At 47.2% G+C, this 20,589-nt stretch overlaps 1 protein-coding gene across 1 annotated transcript; it reads left to right on the top strand.

Annotated features, from left to right (window-relative positions):
- The first annotated feature begins 14,903 nt into the window (after positions 1-14,903).
- Positions 14,904-15,689, top strand: LOC122011317 (vegetative cell wall protein gp1-like). Its single transcript, XM_042567704.1, has one exon. It carries the CDS (start codon positions 14,904-14,906, stop codon positions 15,687-15,689), a length of 786 nt encoding a protein of 261 aa, XP_042423638.1.
- Positions 15,690-20,589: the final 4,900 nt, after the last annotated feature.

The following is a 20,589-nucleotide window of genomic DNA, read 5'->3' as shown; positions in this document are numbered from 1 at the left end:
CATGGTATTTTTGTATTTTTTATAATAAGGTATGAATGTCAAAGCAAATAAATATGATGTCATGACATATAAAAGGCAAACAATCATGGCAGGTTTTAGCATAAATAAAATACCTAGATTACCTATCTAAGTATCCTAAAACCTTGGTTAACTTAAAATTTAAGTCCTAGATTGCCCTTAAGTCTCTAATAAAATGTCAAACTCCCAACTTGACATTTCTTTTACTCATATTTTGTTGTGCCATTGAAAATACATCAAAACTTCTCAACTCATAGCACATATTACTCTAATTAAGAGTAAATGATAATCCTTTTCATTTTCAAAGGTTAATAATAACCTTGAAAATGCTCCTTGAGTGTCAACTTCATCATGATTAGGTTAACTACCCTTTCAATTTGAGTTAACACTCTCTAACCCATCTATGGGGTAGAGAAAATGCTCCTAGGAACCCAAAACCTATTGGTGCTCCTTGGATGCTCTAGGTACTCGCTAGGGATAACCTCCCTAGATACCTTCCTAGTGACTTTGTTTGGCTTCTTAGAAGCCTTGGTCATCTTTTCTAAGTCAACCCTAGGGATTTCTTCCCTTGTGACCTTTTTAGTGACTTTGTTAGACTTCTTAGAAATATTAGTCACCTTAGTTGCAAAAATACTCCTAGGGATAACTTCCCTTGTACTTTTGACTTGACCCTTAGACCTAGACTCGGTTCCATAGCTATATGGAATCCTATGGTAAGAATTTACATCCTTCTTAACCTTAAGTTTGTATCCCAAACCTCTATGCTCATTGGATGGCTTTTGTTGTCCTAAACCTAGGTTTTGCTCATTTTGCCCTTTTAGGATATTTTCCATACTTTTTAGGGTCTTTTCCATTTTATCAAGTCTTGACCTCAAGACTTGATTTTCTTTCCATAAATCCTTAGTTTTTGATTTATCATTAGGTCCATGAGCATTTCTATTTCTAGGCTTATAACTAAAATCCTTAGAGTTATTGCCTAAATTTTTATCTATCTTCCTAACCCTAGGTGTTGTAGTTTTAGCATGAAGAGCCATAGGATTTCCCTTAATGCTATCATGCTTCCTATGTTTATGGTAAATAGCATTAAAATGATATAAATTAGAACTAGCATGCTTTTTACCATTATTTAAAGGGGTAGACTCAATAAATGATACATTTCATTTTACCTTGGAAGCTCCCCCTTGAGTTGTGCTTCCTTCTTGAGCCTTGCCGCTTTATTCCCCTTGGGACATTGACTTCTATAATGTCCCTTTTGGTTACACAAAAAGCACACAATGTGCTCCTTGCTCTTCTTTGTTGAGGAAGCGGTCTCTTTGGGCTTCTCCTTACCCTTTGTTGCCACTTGGCTCTTTTTCTTGGACAATTTAGGGCATTTGCTCTTATAATGTCCATGCTCCCTACACTCAAAACATATGATATGATTTTTATTTTTAACTGAATCATTTGTACCTTCACGTGTAGGGATGACATCTCCTTCTTTTGATCCGGATGTAGAGGCTTCCTCTTGATCCGATAATGGTGGTCCTCCAATAGATTCGACTCGACTTGTGGAGGTGGAAACTTCTTCATCCTCTTCTTCTCTTGACCCGGATGTGGAGACTTCTTCTTCTTCTTGATCCGGTGTCATCGAAAATTACTCCCCCTCAATCCTAGAGGTGGAGGCTTCTTCATCTTCATCTTCTACAAGAAACAAAGAGTATGCACCCTCTTTGCCTTTTTCGTTGCATTCCTTTCAAGATGAAGCTTCTTAGACTTCTTCTTCGGAAGTTGAGCATCTCTCAACTTCGGAGTCCTCCTTCTCTTGGTCTTGCTCCAATGAGTCGCCCTCTTTAGATTTATCTTGATTTCGTACAATGGAGGGTTCTTCATGAAATTTGGCCAACTTGCTCCACAATTCCTTTGCATCTTCAAATTCTCCAATTTTGCAAAGAATGGTGCTTGACAATAAATTAACCAATAATTTGGTTACCTTATTATTCGCCTCACACCTTTGAATTTGTTCTTGGCTCCATTTGCTCCTCTTGAAAATTTTGCCCTTTGAATTTCTTGGAACCTCGAAGCCTTCCATTAGAGCAAACCATTGCTCTATCTCCATCATCAAAAAATTTTTGATTCTTGATCTCCAAGAATCGAAGCTTATAGATACATACATATGGTGGAGGCACCCTTGTGTCGAATCCAAGTCCGTCTTGGAATTCCATGTTGAAGTTGAGCTTGAAGAAATCTTTGACTTGAAGAATTTTTGCTCCAACTTCTTCACCCTCTAGCTCTAGCTAGAGGGGGGGAAGGTGAATAGCTCGGTTCACTCGTCGTGCTCTTCGTTGCTTGTTTCTTCAAAGATATGCAGCGAAAAATACAAAGAAAATAAACACAATGCTAACACTAAGGATTTACTTGGTATCCAGCTCAAGAAGAGGTGACTAATCCAAGGATCCACACACTCACGCACCCTCCACTAATAAAAACACTCCTTTATGGTAACTACCAAAGGCGGAGAAGCCCTACAAGTTCACACTACAAGAAGAAAGGGAAAGGGAACAAAATACAAGCAAGAGCTTACAAGTTTGCACAAGAAAAACCCTAACCCTAGCTTTCTTCTTCACATCTTGACTTGGACGTGCCTCCAAGATCCTTCCAGAACTGGCGGTGAGAACTTTGTGGAGATGCTGTGGAAGCGCTGAGATGATCTGAGATGAACAGTGCGAGCTTTGGTCGTGATCTACTGTGGAAATTGCACGCCACCAGCTAAATACGACGCCAATGGTCGAATCCCAATCGATTGGATTGCTCCCAATCGATTGGGGAGGCTTTGGATCGATCGCCTGATCGATCCAGAGCGCTTCTGAGCTCTCGGGAATGGCCTGGATCGATCGGTCGATCGATCCAGGGCTTATCGCATGAATACAGACCTCCCAATCGATCGCCTGATCGATTGAGGGCTCTGGATCGATCAGTCGATTGATCCAGAGGTGCTCTGTGCGATCGCGAGCCTCTCCCAATCGATCCACCAATCGATTGGGAGAAGGCTTGTCGCGAGGACTCACCCAATCGATCGATCGATCGATTTGGCATGAGCTGATCAATCGGTTAATCGATCCAGCTCCTTGATTTTGCCCAAAATCAAGTCCAAAGTCCCCTAAACCAACATCCGGTCAACCATGACCTGTTAGTACCTCATGCCTAGCATCTGGTCACCCTTGACCTGCTAGAACTCGCTCACCAAGTGTCCGGTCAATCCCTTTGACCCACTTGGACTTTTCCTCCTCGTGCCAAGTATCCAGTCAATCCCTTTGACGTACTTGGACTTTCACCACCAGGTGTCCGATCAACCTTGATCCACCTGGATTTCCTCGTGCCAAGTATCCGGTCAATCCTTGACCTACTTGGACTTTTCCTCAATTGCCTGACTTCACTCACCAGGACTTCCAATCTACCTGGCTTCACTCACCAAGACTTTCACCTAGCTTCACTCACTAGGATTTTCATCTGCCTGGCTTCACTCACCAGGACTTTCACCTAGCTTCACTCACTAGGATTTTCATCTGCCTGGCTTCACTCACCAGGACTTTTACCTACCTTCACTCACTAGGATTTTCACCTAGCTTCACTCACTAAGATTTTTATCTATCTGGCTTTAGTCACCAGGACTTTCAGTCAGGCTTCACTTATGAACAATTGCACCTGCAATCTTCATGTGTTGTTTACATGTATTGTCAAACATCGAAATTCAAACATCATGACTCGAACTTGACTCAATTCAAGCTCAGTCAACTTGGTCAACCTTGACCTAGGGAATATTGCACCAACATTCACTTCCAACATCTAGTCAATCGTGACCTGTTGGAACTCCTCATTGCCTAGCATCTGGTCAACCTTGACATGCAGGGACTTCGTCACCAAGATCCAGTCAATCTTGATCTTTGATCAATGACGAATAAATTCATCGCTGATCAAGGGTGATTACGTTTTCGTCCACGATCAGCAATGAATTTTGCAACGAATTGATCATTTATCGTAAAATTTTGCGACAAATTTATGTTTTTTGTCATGAAAATCTACAACGAGCTATTTGCAACGAAAATATAGTCATCACTAATTCCGTTACCAAAAAATTTTGCGATAATTTAAAAAAAAAAATTATCGCAAATCATTATTATTTTTTTTGTAATGGTTGGTTAATTAGTAAGGTAATTAGGGTGGCGACCAAGATGGAGAGGAAGGTGGAGCGGGATCAGATGCTGGTCAAAACAGAGAGGAAGGGGAGGTCCGGGATCAGGTGGCGACCAAGAAGAGGAAAGTGAAGTTGGAGCTCCTCTCCCCGCCAAGACTAAAACCCAAATCCAATAAGAAGAAAACTAATGAGGTTTGTCCCTAGAAGCTCGGGGATTGTCATTAACGCTTGCTGCTTGTAAAATTAAAAATTAATTACGCACATGCATGGAGTTATGTTGGAGAATGATTTGATGTAGAAAATAAAGATCCCGACCATTAGCGACCTGCTAAAGTTTCTTGGGCAGATCAAAATATCTCAAATTTCAATTTTAACGTAGATTATTAATTTAATCACAAATTCATAAATTTATCCATCTTTAAAATAAATACTCATTAATCTATGTAATATTGAAGAGGAAGATTTTTGTTTATTTTTTTCAATCATGTCAAATGAGATATTATGTTATGTATATGATCCCGTCCGGAAGTTGAGTCGGATGAAAGCGGGCCTTGTTGTGCTAAAAGTTGACGGAAAGTCGTTGAGATGCTGAATCAGCGAGGTACCCCGTGGACAGGTGCACACGGGCGATTGTACGGAAAGAAAGGATCAGGATGATGGCGCTGTTGCTCTGCACACACTCAGACGAGTCACACGGTCGTTAGAGACCAGAAACCAGGGAAAAAGTCCCCGGGTCAGGCCCTCCGACGCTCAAGTCAGGTACTTTTTCCCAAAAATCACAGAGAAAAACACGAAAAGTAAAAGACTGGTAAGAAATGACGAGCGAGCGTACCTTCGTAAGGGACAAAGCATTCCTTTTTATACTGCAACTGAGGCTTCTGGAACCTGGCGAATGTCAGGGAATGTCGGGTGTCAAGCTCTGTATGACGGTGGTCGACACGTGGCTTTCTCTTATAGGCTGGCGGAGGAACCAAGAGGAGTATGAGCCTCCCTCCGTTAGAATATTCCCTGACATGTGATGATTATTCTCTGACAGGTGGTTACGATTCTTTGCATGCTTATTTGTCATGTAGTGTCCGGCCTCCTGATCCACCTTCGTCTGCGTCATTCGAAGTATGTATATCTCGACGACCTGCTGATTCTCGACCGCCTATGCTTATTGCTATCCAAGGCAAGTACGTTTCGACCTGCATGCTGGGTCTAATTCCCGACCCGCATCTGCTTATTGCTATCCAGGGCATGTACGTTCCGACCTGCACGTTGGGTCTAATTCCCGACCCGCATCTGCTTATTGCTATCTAGGGCATGTACGTTCCGACCTGCACGTTGGGTCTAATTCCCGACCCGCATCTGCTTATTGATATCCAGGGCATGTACGTTCCGACCTGCACTTTGGGTCGGATCCCTGACCTGCATCTGTCCACTGATCCATGGTATGAACGTCCCGATCTGTACGCTGGGTTGGTTCCTTGACCTGTATAGCTTCATCGGAAGTTTTATTTGGTATACCCATCCAATCAATAAGCTGGCTCCTTGGTCGCACTCAATCCCTGATTATATCTGACCCATGGACCCGATCCTCAATTACTTTGATCCTGTGGGTCGGGTCCATTTTCGATTCCCTTCAAGGTCAGATCCGGCCCACCTCGTAAATACTGTCCTTTGACCAGTCCCTCAACTGAAGCTTTGACTTTAACCACGTGTGCCGGAATCTTGACCTCATTGTAATTCTGATTCTTGACCTCCACGATGGCACTGCCACAGAGGCAAGACTTTTGACCTCCAGGCTGGTGTAACTTTTGACTAGCCACGAGGGCTAGACTTCTGACCTCCAGGCTGGCGTGACTTTTGACCCTTCTGTGGCTTTGACTCCGTGCCAGATCATCTCACAGGCCCCACATTCATACATCGTATCACAAGACTCCCCCTCAAGTCTAGTCGAAGGAAGACCCAAGTCTGACTGACTAGACCCATACACACCTCTGTGCTCTCTGCCTCCTGCCCTACATACCGTACCAACCTTTATGTCCTACCGCCTGGGATACCCTATCTGCTTAATTGCTTTAGTGGTTGCTTATGGTACGGCGCATGCGTAATTGCTTTAGTGGTTGCCTGGGGTACAGTACCTGCATAATTGCTTTAGTGGTTGCCTAGAGTACGGTGTCTGCGTAATTGTTTTAGTGGTTGCTTGTGGTATGGCGCCTGCGTAATTGCTTTAGTGGTTGCCTGGGGTATGGTGTCTGCGTAATTGCTTTAGTGGTTGCCTAGAGTACGGTGCCTGCGTAATTGCTTTGTCTTGAGTACTCAATCTCCTCTTTAAAAAGACCTCAAGACGCTCCCTTCTCGTATCCTTCTTTTCCCCTGCTTTCTTCCTGCTTTTCGTCACTCTGCCTTCTACCGGTTTCTCCTTGACACCATGCATTCTCCCTCTTCCGACGAGGTTGATCAGCCATCCCCCAAGTGCGGATAAATCAACTCACCCTACAGCTTGCAGAGAAGGAGCACGAGCTGAAAAATATGTCCATGGATCGAGATCGTCAACTCGCTCCCTGGCGGGACGCAGACGCCTTGTATCGCCTTGCTAAATCTCGCGTTCACGCTGAAAAGGCAATGAAAGAGAAGTACCAGTCTGACCTGCAACACCTACTTAGCCTCCAGGAGCATCTGCAGCGGAAGCATGAGGCCGAGCTATCCCTCCTCCGTACGTGCCTTAATGATAAACAAGACACCATCTCTCGGCAACAGAAAATCATCAGATCCCTTTAAGCGGAGCTAGCCCGAGCTTCAAACATCCCAGTGGCTTTTGACCCTCAGGATGTTCCTTCCAGTGGCAGTGCGTACACCCCTTAACTAACTCCTGTAGCTCCTAGCTGGGCTTTAGTTGTCTCAGTGACTCCTGTCCGGGTTTTAGTTGTCTCAGTGGCTCCTGTCCGGGCTTTAGTTGTCTCAGTGGCTCCTGTCCGGGCTTTAGTTGTCTCAGTGACTCATGTCCGGGCTTTAGTTGTCTCAGTGGCTCCTGACTTGTAGGACGTTCTTTCCTGTAGGACGTTCCTTCCTGTGGCAGCGCCTGTACTTGTCTTATGTAATTTATAAACAGTAATTCAGCTATTGAGCTCGTATAATGGGTGCTGGCTTTGTAATGAATGTTTTGTACGCTCATTGAACTATGTTGCTGTAGTTGCCCGTGAAACCTGATTCTCCAGTTAATATTGCTGATCACTTGAAGATGCTTCGATCAACGTGAGACCTGCTCGCCTGACTGAAAGGTCGTTGGGCGTGAGAGCAGAGCTCACTTATAACTCACACTGAGGCGAGAGTCTGGAAAAGCCGACCGATTTGGCGTTCAGCAGACCTGTGCGACAGCCGGGCGCCCCTTATGATCACACTATCTCTTCGACTTCCGAGTATGGTCTGTCTTTACTGTTACACTGGTTTCCAAGCGTCTTCTCCGGTTCCAAGAGAGTCCTTTCACCTTCCTCTTTGGTATAAAAGATTTGGGGCACTTCACCCTTCCTATCCGCATTCTCTCTTTATACCTGCTCCTTAACATGTTCATGGAATCCCCCGAGTTGTCCGCTCTGGGTCACCAGCTGGCTTTTACCGAGAAGGCTTTACATGATATGACCTTGAGCCGGGATCTACAGACCTCTCTTTTCCGGGAACTGGAAGAGTTATGGCGAGCGGCCAAATGTAGGACCCGGGCAGAAATGGCTCTGAAGATGAAAGCACAAGCAGACTTTCACGCTCAACTCCATCATATCCTCTATCTGAAGTTGAAGCACGAGGATGAGGTGACATCTTTGAAGGAGGAGAATCGACTACAAAATGCCACCATTGATCAACTGCGGGACACCCTTGATCGTACCCAGATAGAGTTGGCTCAAGCAAGAACGCGCTTAGAAGAAGGACCTCCAGTGTCTGGGTCCGATAGCAATTGAAAGCACTATTAAATGTTCCTTTCTATGAATCCCTCTTTATGAAATGAAGCCTATTTTCTACTTTATAACTGTATTCCTTCATCCTAATGTTTGTGTTTGTATCACTATAAAACACCTGCATTCTTTTAGCCTTTTTAGGAAACATAACAAAAGCACTTCGCGTACCTCACTTTCTTCTTACCCCTTGCCAACATAGTAGTAAGCATTAATACCTGTAAGGCGTGTTGTATTTTGCTTTATATGTAAAAGACTCTGACCGAGAAAGTGCTTGAGCCAACCGAGAAGGTTGTTGGGCGTGAGAGCAATGCTCACTTATAACTCGCACTGAGGCGAGAGTTTGGAAAGCCGACCAAGCAGCTCAGTCGTTGGGCGTGAGAGCAAAGCTCACTTATAACTTGCACTGAGGCAAGAGTCTGGGATAGCCGACCGAGCAGCTCGGTCGTTGGGCGTGAGAGCAGAGCTCACTTATAACTTGCACTAAGGCAAGAGTCTGGGACAGCCGACCGAGCAGCTCGGTCGTTGGGCGTGAGAGCAGAGCTCACTTATAACTTGCACTGGGGCAAGAGTCTGGGACAGCCGACCGAGCAGCTCGGTCGTTGGGCGTGAGAGCAGAGCTCACTTATAACTTGCACTGGGGCAAGAGTCTGGGACAGCCGACCGAGCAACTCGGTCGTTGGGCGTGAGAGCAGAGCTCACTTATAACTTGCACTGAGGCAAGAGTCTGGGATAGCCGACCGAGCAGCTCGGTCGTTGGGCGTGAGAGCAGAGCTCACTTATAACTTGCATTGAGGCAAGAGTCTGGGACAGCCGACCGAGCAGCTCGGTCGTTGGGCGTGAGAGCAGAGCTCACTTATAACTTGCACTGAGGCAAGAGTCTGGGGCAGCCGACCGAGCAGCTCGGTCGTTGGGCGTGAGAGCAGAGCTCACTTATAACTTGCACTAGGGCAAGAGTCTGGGACAGCCGACCGAGCAGCTCGGTCGTTGGGCGTGAGAGCAGAGCTCACTTATAACTTGCACTAGGGCAAGAGTCCGGCGGCTCGGTCGTTGGGCGTGAGAGCAGAGCTCACTTATAACTTGCACTGAGGCAAGAGTCTGGGACAGCCGACCGAGCAGCTCGGTCGTTGGGCGTGAGAGCAGAGCTCACTTATAACTTGCACTGAGGCAAGAGTCTGGGACAACCGACCGAGCAGCTCGGTCGTTGGGCGTGAGAGCAGAGCTCACTTATAACTTGCACTGAGGCAAGAGTCTGGGATAGCCGACCGAGCAGCTCGGTCGTTGGGCGTGAGAGCAGAGCTCACTTATAACTTGCATTGAGGCAAGAGTCTGGGACAACCGACCGAGCAGCTCAGTCATTGGGCGTTAGAGCAGAGCTCACTTATAACTTGCACTGAGGCAAGAGTCTGGGATAGCCGACCGAGCAGCTCAGTCGTTGGGCGTGAGAGCAGAGCTCACTTATAACTTACACTGAGGCAAGAGTCTGGGACAGCCGACCGAGCAGGAGCTTTCCTGGTCCAGATAAATATTGCCAACCTGCGGATCAATCCACCAACCAGGACACATGCAGCCGACCTGGGAGTCTAACTCCCGACCCGGATATAAGTTGCCGATCTGGGGGTCGAACTCCCGACCCGGATATAAGTTGCCGATCTGGGGGTCGAACTCCCGACCCGGATATAAGTTGCCGATCTGGGGGTCGAACTCCCGACCCGGATATAAGTTGCCGATCTGGGGGTCGAACTATCGACCCGAAATCGTTCGAAAAACTTCCACTTCGCCTGTCATCAAGAAACATATTATTAGTGGTGTTGAGGGGATAGCTATATTAACACTTTACTTAGCCTTGGCCCTGTTGTGTTTGAATTCCTTTCCCGCTACTTTTCTTTCACGGTTCCCCAGAAAAGCGTGTGGTAAGCGTTTCCGTACGCTTGCTTCATATCATGATCTTGTAGGACCGTTAGATTCGATAGAGGGGGGGTGAATATCGATTCGAAAATATTGAGTATAAGCGCAGCGAAAAAGTATAGTAGACACAGGGTGTTTTTACTTCGTTTGGAGCCTGTGACGACTCCTACTCGAAGGAGTGTTACCCGCACCAACAGATTTCCTTATCACGTCCATCATTAATACGGCTCCTCGGAGGTCGACACCTGTCCTCTGCCTTTATTGCTTATGCAGAGTGACGCCGCCCACACCACTCCTTTTTGTACACGCTTTCCCATAAGAGCATGTTCTTCGTGATCGGACGGTTTTAAGCGCTTCACCCAAAAAGATACTCTTCTTTTCGATATTCCCTAGGAACACTCCCTTTATAAACCCTAAAGGCCGTCTGCAGTCATTGCCTTGCTCGTCTTGACTGCTTGCTTCCTGTCGCTTCGACTTCACCGGCGTCCACACCTTTCCTCTTCTAAGCTCCTCCGTCTAGCGTTCTTCTCCTCTTTGACTATTCTCATCCTCAACCCCCTTTACTCTGATAATGGCTGATGGTAAGACCACTCTTTGGTATTCCTGCTTCATTTCAGATATGGATGACCACGACCTGTCAGTGATTCGCTCAGACCTGCATCTTAATGACGCTTATGAACTCTGAGTTCCCACACGTCGAGAGCATCCTGCTAGCCCTCCGGAAGGTTTCGTGACCATTTTTAAAGACCAGATTTTAGGAGGTCTTCGTTTTCCCATCCATCCATTTATTTCTTCCCTGAGTGAATACTTTGACATTTGTATCTCTCAGTTCGCCCCTAACTTCTTTAGGGCAGTCTGCGGCACTGTGATCCTCTGTCGCGTATATCAACTTCCCTTGACTGTTCATCTTTTTTACCACTTCTATTCTTTCAAACGCTCGGAGCCAAGAGTGTTTATGGTGCAAGCTAGGCCCGGCTACAAGTTCTTCTTCGACATGCCTTCTTCAAACAAAGGGTGGAAATCTCGTTTTTTTTCTTTGTTAGACTACCTCAACCACTGGTCGGGCCCATACAATGGCGCCCAGACCTCCCTGCCGACCTTCCTACACACCAGCACCAGCCTGCTTGTATCCCTTCCTCCGAAGCACTTCAAGGCGTACTTGTTAACTTTTCTGTGTTGTTGTTGGAAGGCTTTCTATATTTATTTGGGCTCAGCCCTGTTCAGAAGGACATCGGGGCTCCGTTTAGTAAGACCCCGTTTTCCTTTTATCTATTATTCGCTAACTGAGGTATCTTTCTTCTTTATCGCAGAGGCTGCCATGTACCGAGCCTACTCATCCGATGTTAAGCGTCGGTCCTCCTCTTATTTGAAAAATCTAGGTGAAGAGCTTAGACGGGGTGTAGCAGCTTCCTCCCGATCTATTCCTTCTGCTTCGCAATCCGCTCCTTCTGTTCCACCACCCATTCTGCCAGCGAGGACCCAGGAAGTAACTTTCACAGCGCTTCCCCTGGAGGTGGTTCCTGCGGAAGGTCCGGTTGCTATAGAACAGGCTGAGCTATCCACGGCCGGGCAAGTTGAGGAAGCCTCTGAAGAACAGGCCGGGGAGGGAGCTGGAGAACAGGTTGAGGAGAAGCAAGTGGCATTTCCCCGACCGGCTGAGCGCCTAAAACTCCAACGCAAGAGAAAAAGAGTGACCCCAGCTATTCAAGCATCACCCCCACCTATCCTTCCCAGCCGCCGCTCTTCTGCCGCTCACCGTCCTTTGGAAATCCCGGCTGCATCTTCTGCCCGGGAGAGCACTATGGGCCTGAGGTTCCTGTTGTGTCCCCCCGCATATCAGTCCTAGCTCCCGGTCGAGATATAGCTCCTGAGCAAGCTTCTTCACAAGCGCCAACCCCTTCTCCCGGTCAGCCACCTTTACCATTAGCGGACCAACCTGGGAGCTCTGATACTCCATCTGCCCCCCTTCCCTTAGATGCTCCCGCGCCTACTTCGAGATCCCGGAGAAAAACTTGCAAGAAATATTCCTTTACTGATTTTTGGCGCGTGCCTTCCTCCACAGGCTCAGGGGTCGCCGTAGGAACTACTGATGGGGCTCCTCCCCTTACTGCTTTGATCGAGTTAGAGGGCGATTTAGCGGCCTCCTGGCGCACTGGCAATCACAAATTTTGGAAGAATGCTCCGTTGGGGGGACTAGATCAAGTAGCTTGTCAGATGGTTGCTGTAAGTCTTTCTACCTTTATGTTCCTCTGCTGCGATCTTTTATAACCTTTCTTCTTATGTCTGACACAGACCTGCTCCGCCAATCTAAGTGCCGTTAAGTACGCCTGCAGTTTGCAGAGAGAAAATGAAGTGCTGAAGGCTCGGCTGGAGGAAATAGAACTGCCCTTGACTCCCTGCGATCCGCTCAACCCAACTCCTGGAGATCTGGCGCACTATCTTCGCTTAATTGGAGAGTCTGCCGAATCGGCCCGCGATATTTCTCACGTAGCTTTTGACAAGATAAAGGCCTTGGAAATAGCTTTGCAGACAAGTGAGTCGTAACTGGCCTCCGAAGCAGAAAAGCGCCGAGAGCTAGAGGCTGAGTTGGAGAAGAAAGATGCTCAATTGGCTAACTTGCAAGAAACCCAGGAGAGTCTTCAAAAGACCCTGGCAGAAGTCCAAAGTCACCTGGCTTCTAGCGCTGACCGAGAGAAGGCTCTTCAAAGCCAGTGGGAGACCAGCCAGGCGACTCTCAAAGCTGTGCAAGCTGACCTTCTGAAAGTTCAAGAGGAGGTCTCCCAAAGTCAAGAAGCCTTGACTCAAGCCCGCGCTGACACGGAGAAAGCAGAGACCAAGCTGGTCGATTATCTAGCAGGCGAAGTGGGTCGGCTGAGGGCTTATAGGCAAGCATATGTTACCTCCCCCTTCTTCATGAAGAAAATGGGTGATTTAATGAACTTCATGGTATGTTGCGGCGTGGGCGGAGGAGCTCGTCAAATGCTGGAACAGAATATGATTTTAGCTGTCCCTTCAGAAGATTTTTTAGATATAGGTCGCATCATGGATGAGATTCCTGATGAGTCATTCCCCTCTTTTAAGGATGATGACGACCTCTTTCTCTTGCCCGAGCCTCCGGCTGACCCTGCTCCCTGCCCACCTGAACCTCCGGCAGACCCAACTATTGATGACTCAACTCCCGCAGACAACCATCCCTAGAATAGCACCCTGTATTGCCTGTCTTAATGTGAAATTGTAATTAACCAACTTTACTTCTATTTCAACGTCTTTCTAAACTTATCTTTCTTTTGGAATGCTTGTGCTTCTCAGGATAGGCTTTGGTAACGGGCCCTTGACTTTTATCATAGTAATCGGCTGATATTATGTTGATCTACTATTGTTGATAATCGATCATTCTCCTGTTCATGCTTCAGCCCTTTGTTTTAGGTCTCACTTACCCCTGGTCAGGGATCTTTTTAATTTCCCGACTTGCTTCGTTACCTTCCCCTGCTGATCTTGCCTTATTCTTACTCTGCGATCTTTCCTTGGCCTCGTTTACAGGTCGATCTAAGTTTTAAGACCGAGTCATTAAAAATTATGTACAGGCCGAGTACCGTCAGGCTCCAGGTCTGTATTGAGGACGACCGAGAAATTAAATGTAGACCAGGACCCCTCGTTATTCAGGTTTGCTCAGATACAAGTCTTTGCTTAAGAGATAAGCCAACTCGGGAAACGCGATTACTTTTTCGAGTACACTGGGTATCTTTTCCCAAGGTTCACATCTTCGTATTTCGTGCCAATACTTTTCCCAGTATACCCTTTGGCATTATTTTCGAGGCTGATCCTACGGCTCTCGTTGTTCCCGCCCATTATTTTGCGCCGACAACTGATAATTTGACGAAAATACCCCTCTGCTAGGCGCCTATAAATATTCTCCTTGCTTTCGCCTTGCAACGTTTGACGTCCTCTTCTTCTGCCTTTTACTTGCATCCTTCCTGTTCCTACCACTTTCGACCCGATCCTTTTTCACTCAATCCTCCCTCTTTTCGTTTCTGCTTCTCATGACGTCCCCTTCTTTTCTCTCTTCTTTGGCGTCAATACTTTACCCCAGCTCTTCCTCTTTTGATGAATATGCTCGAGATGATCTACGTTACACCTATGGGGTCGAAGATGACGTGCAAGTGATCATCCCAACTGGAGTACATCGATTCTCTAATCCCCCTGTTAGCTCCAGCACCTTTTTCAGAGAACAATTTATGGCTGGCCTCTGTCTTCCCATCCATCCTTTCTTTACCGACATAGGCCACTATTTTCAGATTCCTCTGGGGCAACTGACACCAAATTCCATAAGAATCCTTTGTGGCTTTGTAATTCTGTGTGAAGTGTGCGAAATATCCTGGTCCGCCTATTTATTTCATTGCTTCTTCACCCTACGGCACCAAGAAGAAGGCACCTTTCGTTTCCAGCCTCGTCTTCGAACTAATTTTTTCTCATCCCTACCGCCTTCTGACCCGAGCTGGAGAGGCCAATTTTTCTTCATTGTCTTTCCCCGTGACGTGGAATGACCCCTGCGATGGCAACAGTTACCTCCTTCCTCTCCTGAACTGGGAGAGTTTCATCTAGACGCTTCTTATTTGGAAGCCTCGTCTCGCTTGGCCGGCTGGTGCATTAACTTAATGCGTCTACTATCTGAGGAATTGTTGTCCTACTTTCGCCTGAGCCATCTGACCCAAGAGACGCTTCGCTCCCTGGGTAAGCTTTTCTTTCTGCTCTGTCATCACTGCATAAGTATTTTATTTCTTTTGAGGATCTAGGGAAAGTAATTCCACACTTTACTCGGTGCAGCTGAAATCTTGATCTATGCTTCGGAGGTTCATCCCCGCCCTCTAAGTGACATGGAGATAATGAGGCGAGGGCGAGTTATCCTGGAGAGAAGAGCACTTCCCCACTCGTCTTCGACCTTAATCGGTGGGGCTTCATCGACCAATCCTCCGCTCAGACTTGTTCGGCGAGGGTCTCCTGCTGCCCGACCTTCTTTACTGGCCCCTCCTACTCGCTCTCGGACTGCTCGTGCCCCTCGATCGACCATTCCCGCTAGCCCCCGGGCTGCTCGTCCACCTCGGCCGGCTACTCCCGTTCGCCCCCGGGCTCCCGCTCGCCCCCGAGCCCCACGTACGGCCCGACCTACTCCCCCAACACCGCTACCCTCGGTTAGTCCTCCTCGAGCCCCTTACATCCCCGGTCAGGGCCTTGGTGAGAGGCATACGGGCCTTGGCGGAAGAACAGGCAACGTCTCTCTTGCCAGTCCTGCTTTCATAGAGGCTTCTCAGGCAGCTCGCAGGGCTCGTGCCACAAATGAACGCGTAAGCCAAAACGCCCCAACTTCCTCTAGACGTAGGGCTCGGTCGTCCTCCGATGATTCTGACTCTGACGATCAGCCGCTATCTCAAAGACGTCGGCGCCGAGCCCCTCGCCCGATGTCCGACTCCGGCCCATCATCTATCCCTTCTTCTCCTCCAAACGCAGCTGCCTCTCCTACATCCCCTCAGGCGACTCCACCCTCAATTCCGAGCCATGTGGCTGATCCCCCTACTTCATCTAATAATCAAGCCGAGCCCCCATTGGCTCATCCTACCACCTCCCAGCACACTCATGACAATGAAGTTGGCCCCTCAAAATGACCTTCTACTATCCCGCCTACAGTACCTCCTCAGGGACCTTCTTCAGCTCCATCTGGTGCAACCGCCGAGCCTTCAGCTCCTCCCAGCTCAGCTGCGGGTCCTTCAGGACCCCCTTCGCTTACTTATTAGGATTATTGCACTACTCTCCCTTCTGAGGCGCAGTTATGGTCCCGGACGGATGTTCCCACCAGCTCCCTAAAAATAAAAGGTCGCCTGACCACTCTATGGGAAGAAAGCCTGCGGCATATGGATTCCTTGCCTCCCCCGACCTAGATGGACCAATTTGCAGAGTTATATATCAAGGTAACCTTTTAAAAATTTCCCAACTATTGTTTTTCCCGCTCTTATCAGATACTTCTTGTATGTCCCAGGCCTATGCAGAGTCTCTGATAATGAATTGTTCCTTCCATGCTACTCATCATCAGAATAAGATGTTGCGGGACCGTGTTGCTGAACTGGAATTGCAACTGAATGATCCTCCCCAGGCCAGCCATGCTTTGCGAGCGGAAATAAAAGCCTTGACCAGCAGGAAGAATAGTCTAGAAGTGTCCCTAGCCCTAACCGAGCACGAACTTGAAGAGCTCCAGGAAAAGCAGAGTCAGGGTGATAATGTACACCAACAGAGTATGAATCAGCAGGCTTTAGAGCATCAAAGAGCTATGGACCAGTTGGTTCAAAAACTGTGTGAGGCCGAAACTCTGGTGCAAGATTAGGACCAAAAATTAAAATCGCAGGAGGCCCTTTTAAAATCTCAAGAGACCCAACTGACTTCCCAAGCAACAGAATTGGCCATTGCCAGAAGTGAACTAGCTCAGGCTAGGGCCACCACAGAGGACGTGTCAATAGCTCTGGCACTTTACAGACAAGGGGAGAACGATCGTTGCTTGCAAAACTGTGCCATGTATCTGCGTTCTCCAGAATTTTGTGCACAGGTGGGACATCGTTTTTCTACATCTGCTATCTACGGGGCGGGCGGGGCTCTGCGACAACTTCACGAGCAGGACTATTTAAAGTCCCTTCCGCCTCCTGAATTCTTAGACCATGATCGGATCATCAAAGAGATACCGGATGAGATATTTGCTCCTTTCGACTGACATTTTTTTGACTTTTTGTACATAATAATTCGAGAATTGCTTGTAAACTACTTTGTTGTTTCTTTGTTTACCTTCCAATGCTTGCCTTAAATTGCTTAGCTTTGTCATAAAGTTTACATACAATCTGCTTTCACCTTTCTCGCTTTCTCCGATCTGCCTTTCCCCGGTCTGATAACCCAATTTGTGAGATAAGTCACAGCTCGGCTTATCACTCGATCTGCACTTCTCAGTCTGTCTCTTCAAACTCGATAAGGTCATAGGTAATTAGTGCTCCAGGGCCGATCTAGCTTCTTGCCTCGTTCATCTTGTAAATAATAGGCCCCGGAAGCTAACTTTTTAATGACTTTATAAGGTCTATCCCATTGTGGTGCTAGCTTAGTCACGTCCCCTACTGGCTTGATTTGCTTTCAGACCAGATCTCCTTCCCCAAAGAATCGAGGAATTACTCTTCTGTTGTAATTTTGTCTCATTCTTTGTCGATAAGCCTCCAGCTAAGCCACAGTCAGGTCGCGAGTCTCGCTAATAAGATCTAGCTCAGCTAACCGCCGCTCCGTATTTCCTTCATTGTATAGTGTCCTTCTGACCAGCGATACTCCAATTTCTATGAGTACCACTGCCTCATTTCCATAAACCAAGTGCAATGGCATCAGACCTGTGCCTTCCCGAGGTGTTGTACGATAGGCCCACAGAATGCTGGGCCGCTCTTCCACCCAATTGCCTCCGACATGATCTAGCTTGACCTTCAAACCTCGAACTATTTCTCTTTTAATTATCTCGGTTTGACCATTGCTTTGAGGATAAGCTACTGAAGTGAAAGCTTGCGTTATATCAAATCCCTTGCACCAGGCCTGTATTCTTTGTCCTTGAAATTGCCTTCCATTGTCAGACACCAGCTTATGAGGAATACCAAATCTACAGAGGATGTTCTTCCACAAGAATTGAATGACAGCATCTTCCGTAATCCGGGCCAGAGCTTCTGCTTCTACCCACTTAGAAAAATAGTCCACAGCCACCAATAAGAAGCGCCTCTGACCTGGTGCCATCGGGAATGGTCCCACGATATCCATGCCCTATTGATCAAAAGGACAAGACACTATGGACGTTCTCAACAGGGCCGTAGGTCGATGGGTCAAGTTTTGGTGTTTCTGGCAAGACAAGCATGTGTTCACCAACTTGTGAGCATCCCTCTGTAAAGTAGGCCAAAAATATCCAGCCAGGAGCACCTTGCGAGATAATGTTCGACCTCCTATATGATTGCCACAACATCCCAAATGTATTTCTCGCAAGGCCTGGTCTGCTTCCTCCATACTCAAGCATTTAAGTAAAGGTCGAGAGAAGGACCTTTTGTAGAGCTGGTCCCCGATCATGACATAAGCATGAGTCTGCCTCCTTATCAATCGAGATTCTTCCGGGTCGGTCGGTAAGATACCCTGCCTGAGATAACTGGTCACGGGTGCCCACCAATCAATAGTTGCTTCTGCGTTGTTTTGCAAATCTATTTGGGCTATCAGAAAGGTTTGTGTCGTTGACCGATCCAGCACCCAGGTAGTTAAGAAACTGGCCATCTTTGCTAACTCATCTGCCCGCTCATTCTCTGACCTAGGTATCTTTGTCACAATGACCTCTGTAAATTCTGCCTTCATCTTCTCATAAGCTTCCCGATACATTTGTAATTTATCACAATTTATAACAAAGTTGCCAGTAACCTGTTGAGTCACCAATTGGGAATCTGAATATATGATTACCCTAGCTGCCCCGACATGCGGGGTTGCTTGCAATCCAGCCAACAAAGCCTCATACTCTGCTTCATTGTTCGTGGCTCGAAAATTTAATCGCACTGCCAACTGGAGTATATCTCCTTGAGGAGATATTACTAATACCCCGACCCCGCTTCCATGATGATTAGCAGACCCATCCACATAGATCTTCCATGTTTCTTCAGGGCTGGCTTGATGTACCTCTGTTAAGAAATCTGCCAAGGCTTGTGCCTTAATAGCGGTGCGAGGCTGATACTGTATGTCATATTCTCCTAACTCTGTGGCCCATTTAATAAGCCGACCTGCAACTTCTACGTTAGTCAGTGCTCTTCCCATGGTGTTGTTGGTTAAGACTGTGATTGGATGCGATAAAAAGTAAGGACGTAACCGCCGAGCCATAAGAACCAATCCGTAAACCAACTTCTCGAGTGCCATGTATCGGGACTCGGCTCCCTTCAATAAATGGCTGAAAAAATACACTGGTCGTTGTACATTGTCATGTTCTTTAATGAGCACAGCCCCCACAGCCTCAGGGGTGGCTGACAAGTAAACCCATAAGGGTTCTCCTACAACTGACTTAAAAAGAGAGGGAAGAGTCTCCAGATACTTCTTCAGCTCTTCAAAAGCCTTAGTACATTCTTCATCCCACTGGAACTTGGAGGTCTTCCTTAGCACCTTGAAAAAAGGAGCGGCCCGGTCCGCAGATCTGGAAATGAATCTTGACAGGGTTGTTATCCTGCCGACCAACTTCTGGGTTTCTTTTAAATTCTGAGGAGGCTGCATATCCTTGAGCACTTGAACTTTTTCAGGATTGACCTCTATTCCTCGCTCGGTCACCAGGTAACCCAAGAATTTTCCTCCTTTAGCCCCGAATAAGCATTTCAGGGGATTGAGTTTCAGCCCATATTGTCGGAGAGTCCTGCATGTTTCTTCCACATCTTTGATCAAGTTGTCGGCCAGCGGGGATTTTATGAGTATGTCGTCTATATAGACCTCCACATTTCGCCCGATCTACTCCCGGAAGATTTTATCCATCATTCGCTGGTATGTGGCTCCGGCGTTCCTGAGGCCAAAGGGCATGACAGTATAACAGAAAGTACTGTCAGCCATAATAAAACTAACCTTCTCTTGGTCTTCCCGGGCTAGAGGTATCTGATGATACCCCTGGTAGGCGTCCAGCATACATATTCTTTCACATCCGGCTGTAGAATCTACCATTTGATCAATCCGGGGCAGAGGATAGCAGTCTTTGGGGCTGACCCGGTTGAGGTCCCGGAAGTCGATACATACTCTCCACTTATTGTTGGGCTTCTTTACCAAACTACATTGGAGAGCCAGGATGGGAACTGAACCTCCCGAACATGTCCTGCTTTTTTGAGCTGATCTACCTCGGCTCTTATTATTTTATTCTGGTCAACTGAAAAATTTCTTTTCTTTTGCTTCACGGGCCAGAAGTCAGGTAACAGATGCAACTTGTACTCAGTCACCTCTGGCTTGACCCCAGGAAGTTTCTCAGTAGACCAGGCAAAGACATCACGATTGCGGATTAAACACTGAATTAATTCTTCTTTGAGGGGAGAAGGAAGGTCGCTCACCACTCGGGTCAGACTTTCAGGTCGATCAGTGTGTAGTTGTACTTCTTCCCAAGGGATGGGCTCCTCAGCTACAGGAAGAGGCTCTTCTTGAACGACATGAACATCTCCGTCCTGCATCCTTTGATGTTTCCAAGCTTCAACTCGAACCATGTCAATATAGCACCGCCGAGAAACCTTCTGTTCTCCTCTAACTTCCCCGACCTGCTCGCCCACAGGAAACTTGATTTTCTGGTGAAAGGTCGAGACAGCAGCCCTAAATTCATGCAGGGCGGGCCTCCCTAGGATAACATTGTAAGAAGAAGGGGAGTCCACTACTATAAATGTGCTCCTCCTCGTGCGCACCAGTGGCTCGGTGCCCAAAGATATAGCCAGCTTAATCTGGCCCATAGGCTTCACTTCATTGCCTGTAAATCCATATAAAGATGTGGCCACTGGCTGAAGCTCAGCAGCATCA

The sequence above is a fragment of the Zingiber officinale genome, chromosome 8A, assembly GCF_018446385.1.
Source record: "Zingiber officinale cultivar Zhangliang chromosome 8A, Zo_v1.1, whole genome shotgun sequence".
Lineage (NCBI taxonomy): Eukaryota > Viridiplantae > Streptophyta > Magnoliopsida > Zingiberales > Zingiberaceae > Zingiber > Zingiber officinale.
Note: the sequence above shows the minus strand (reverse complement) of the source record. Positions and strands in the feature narration are given on the sequence as shown.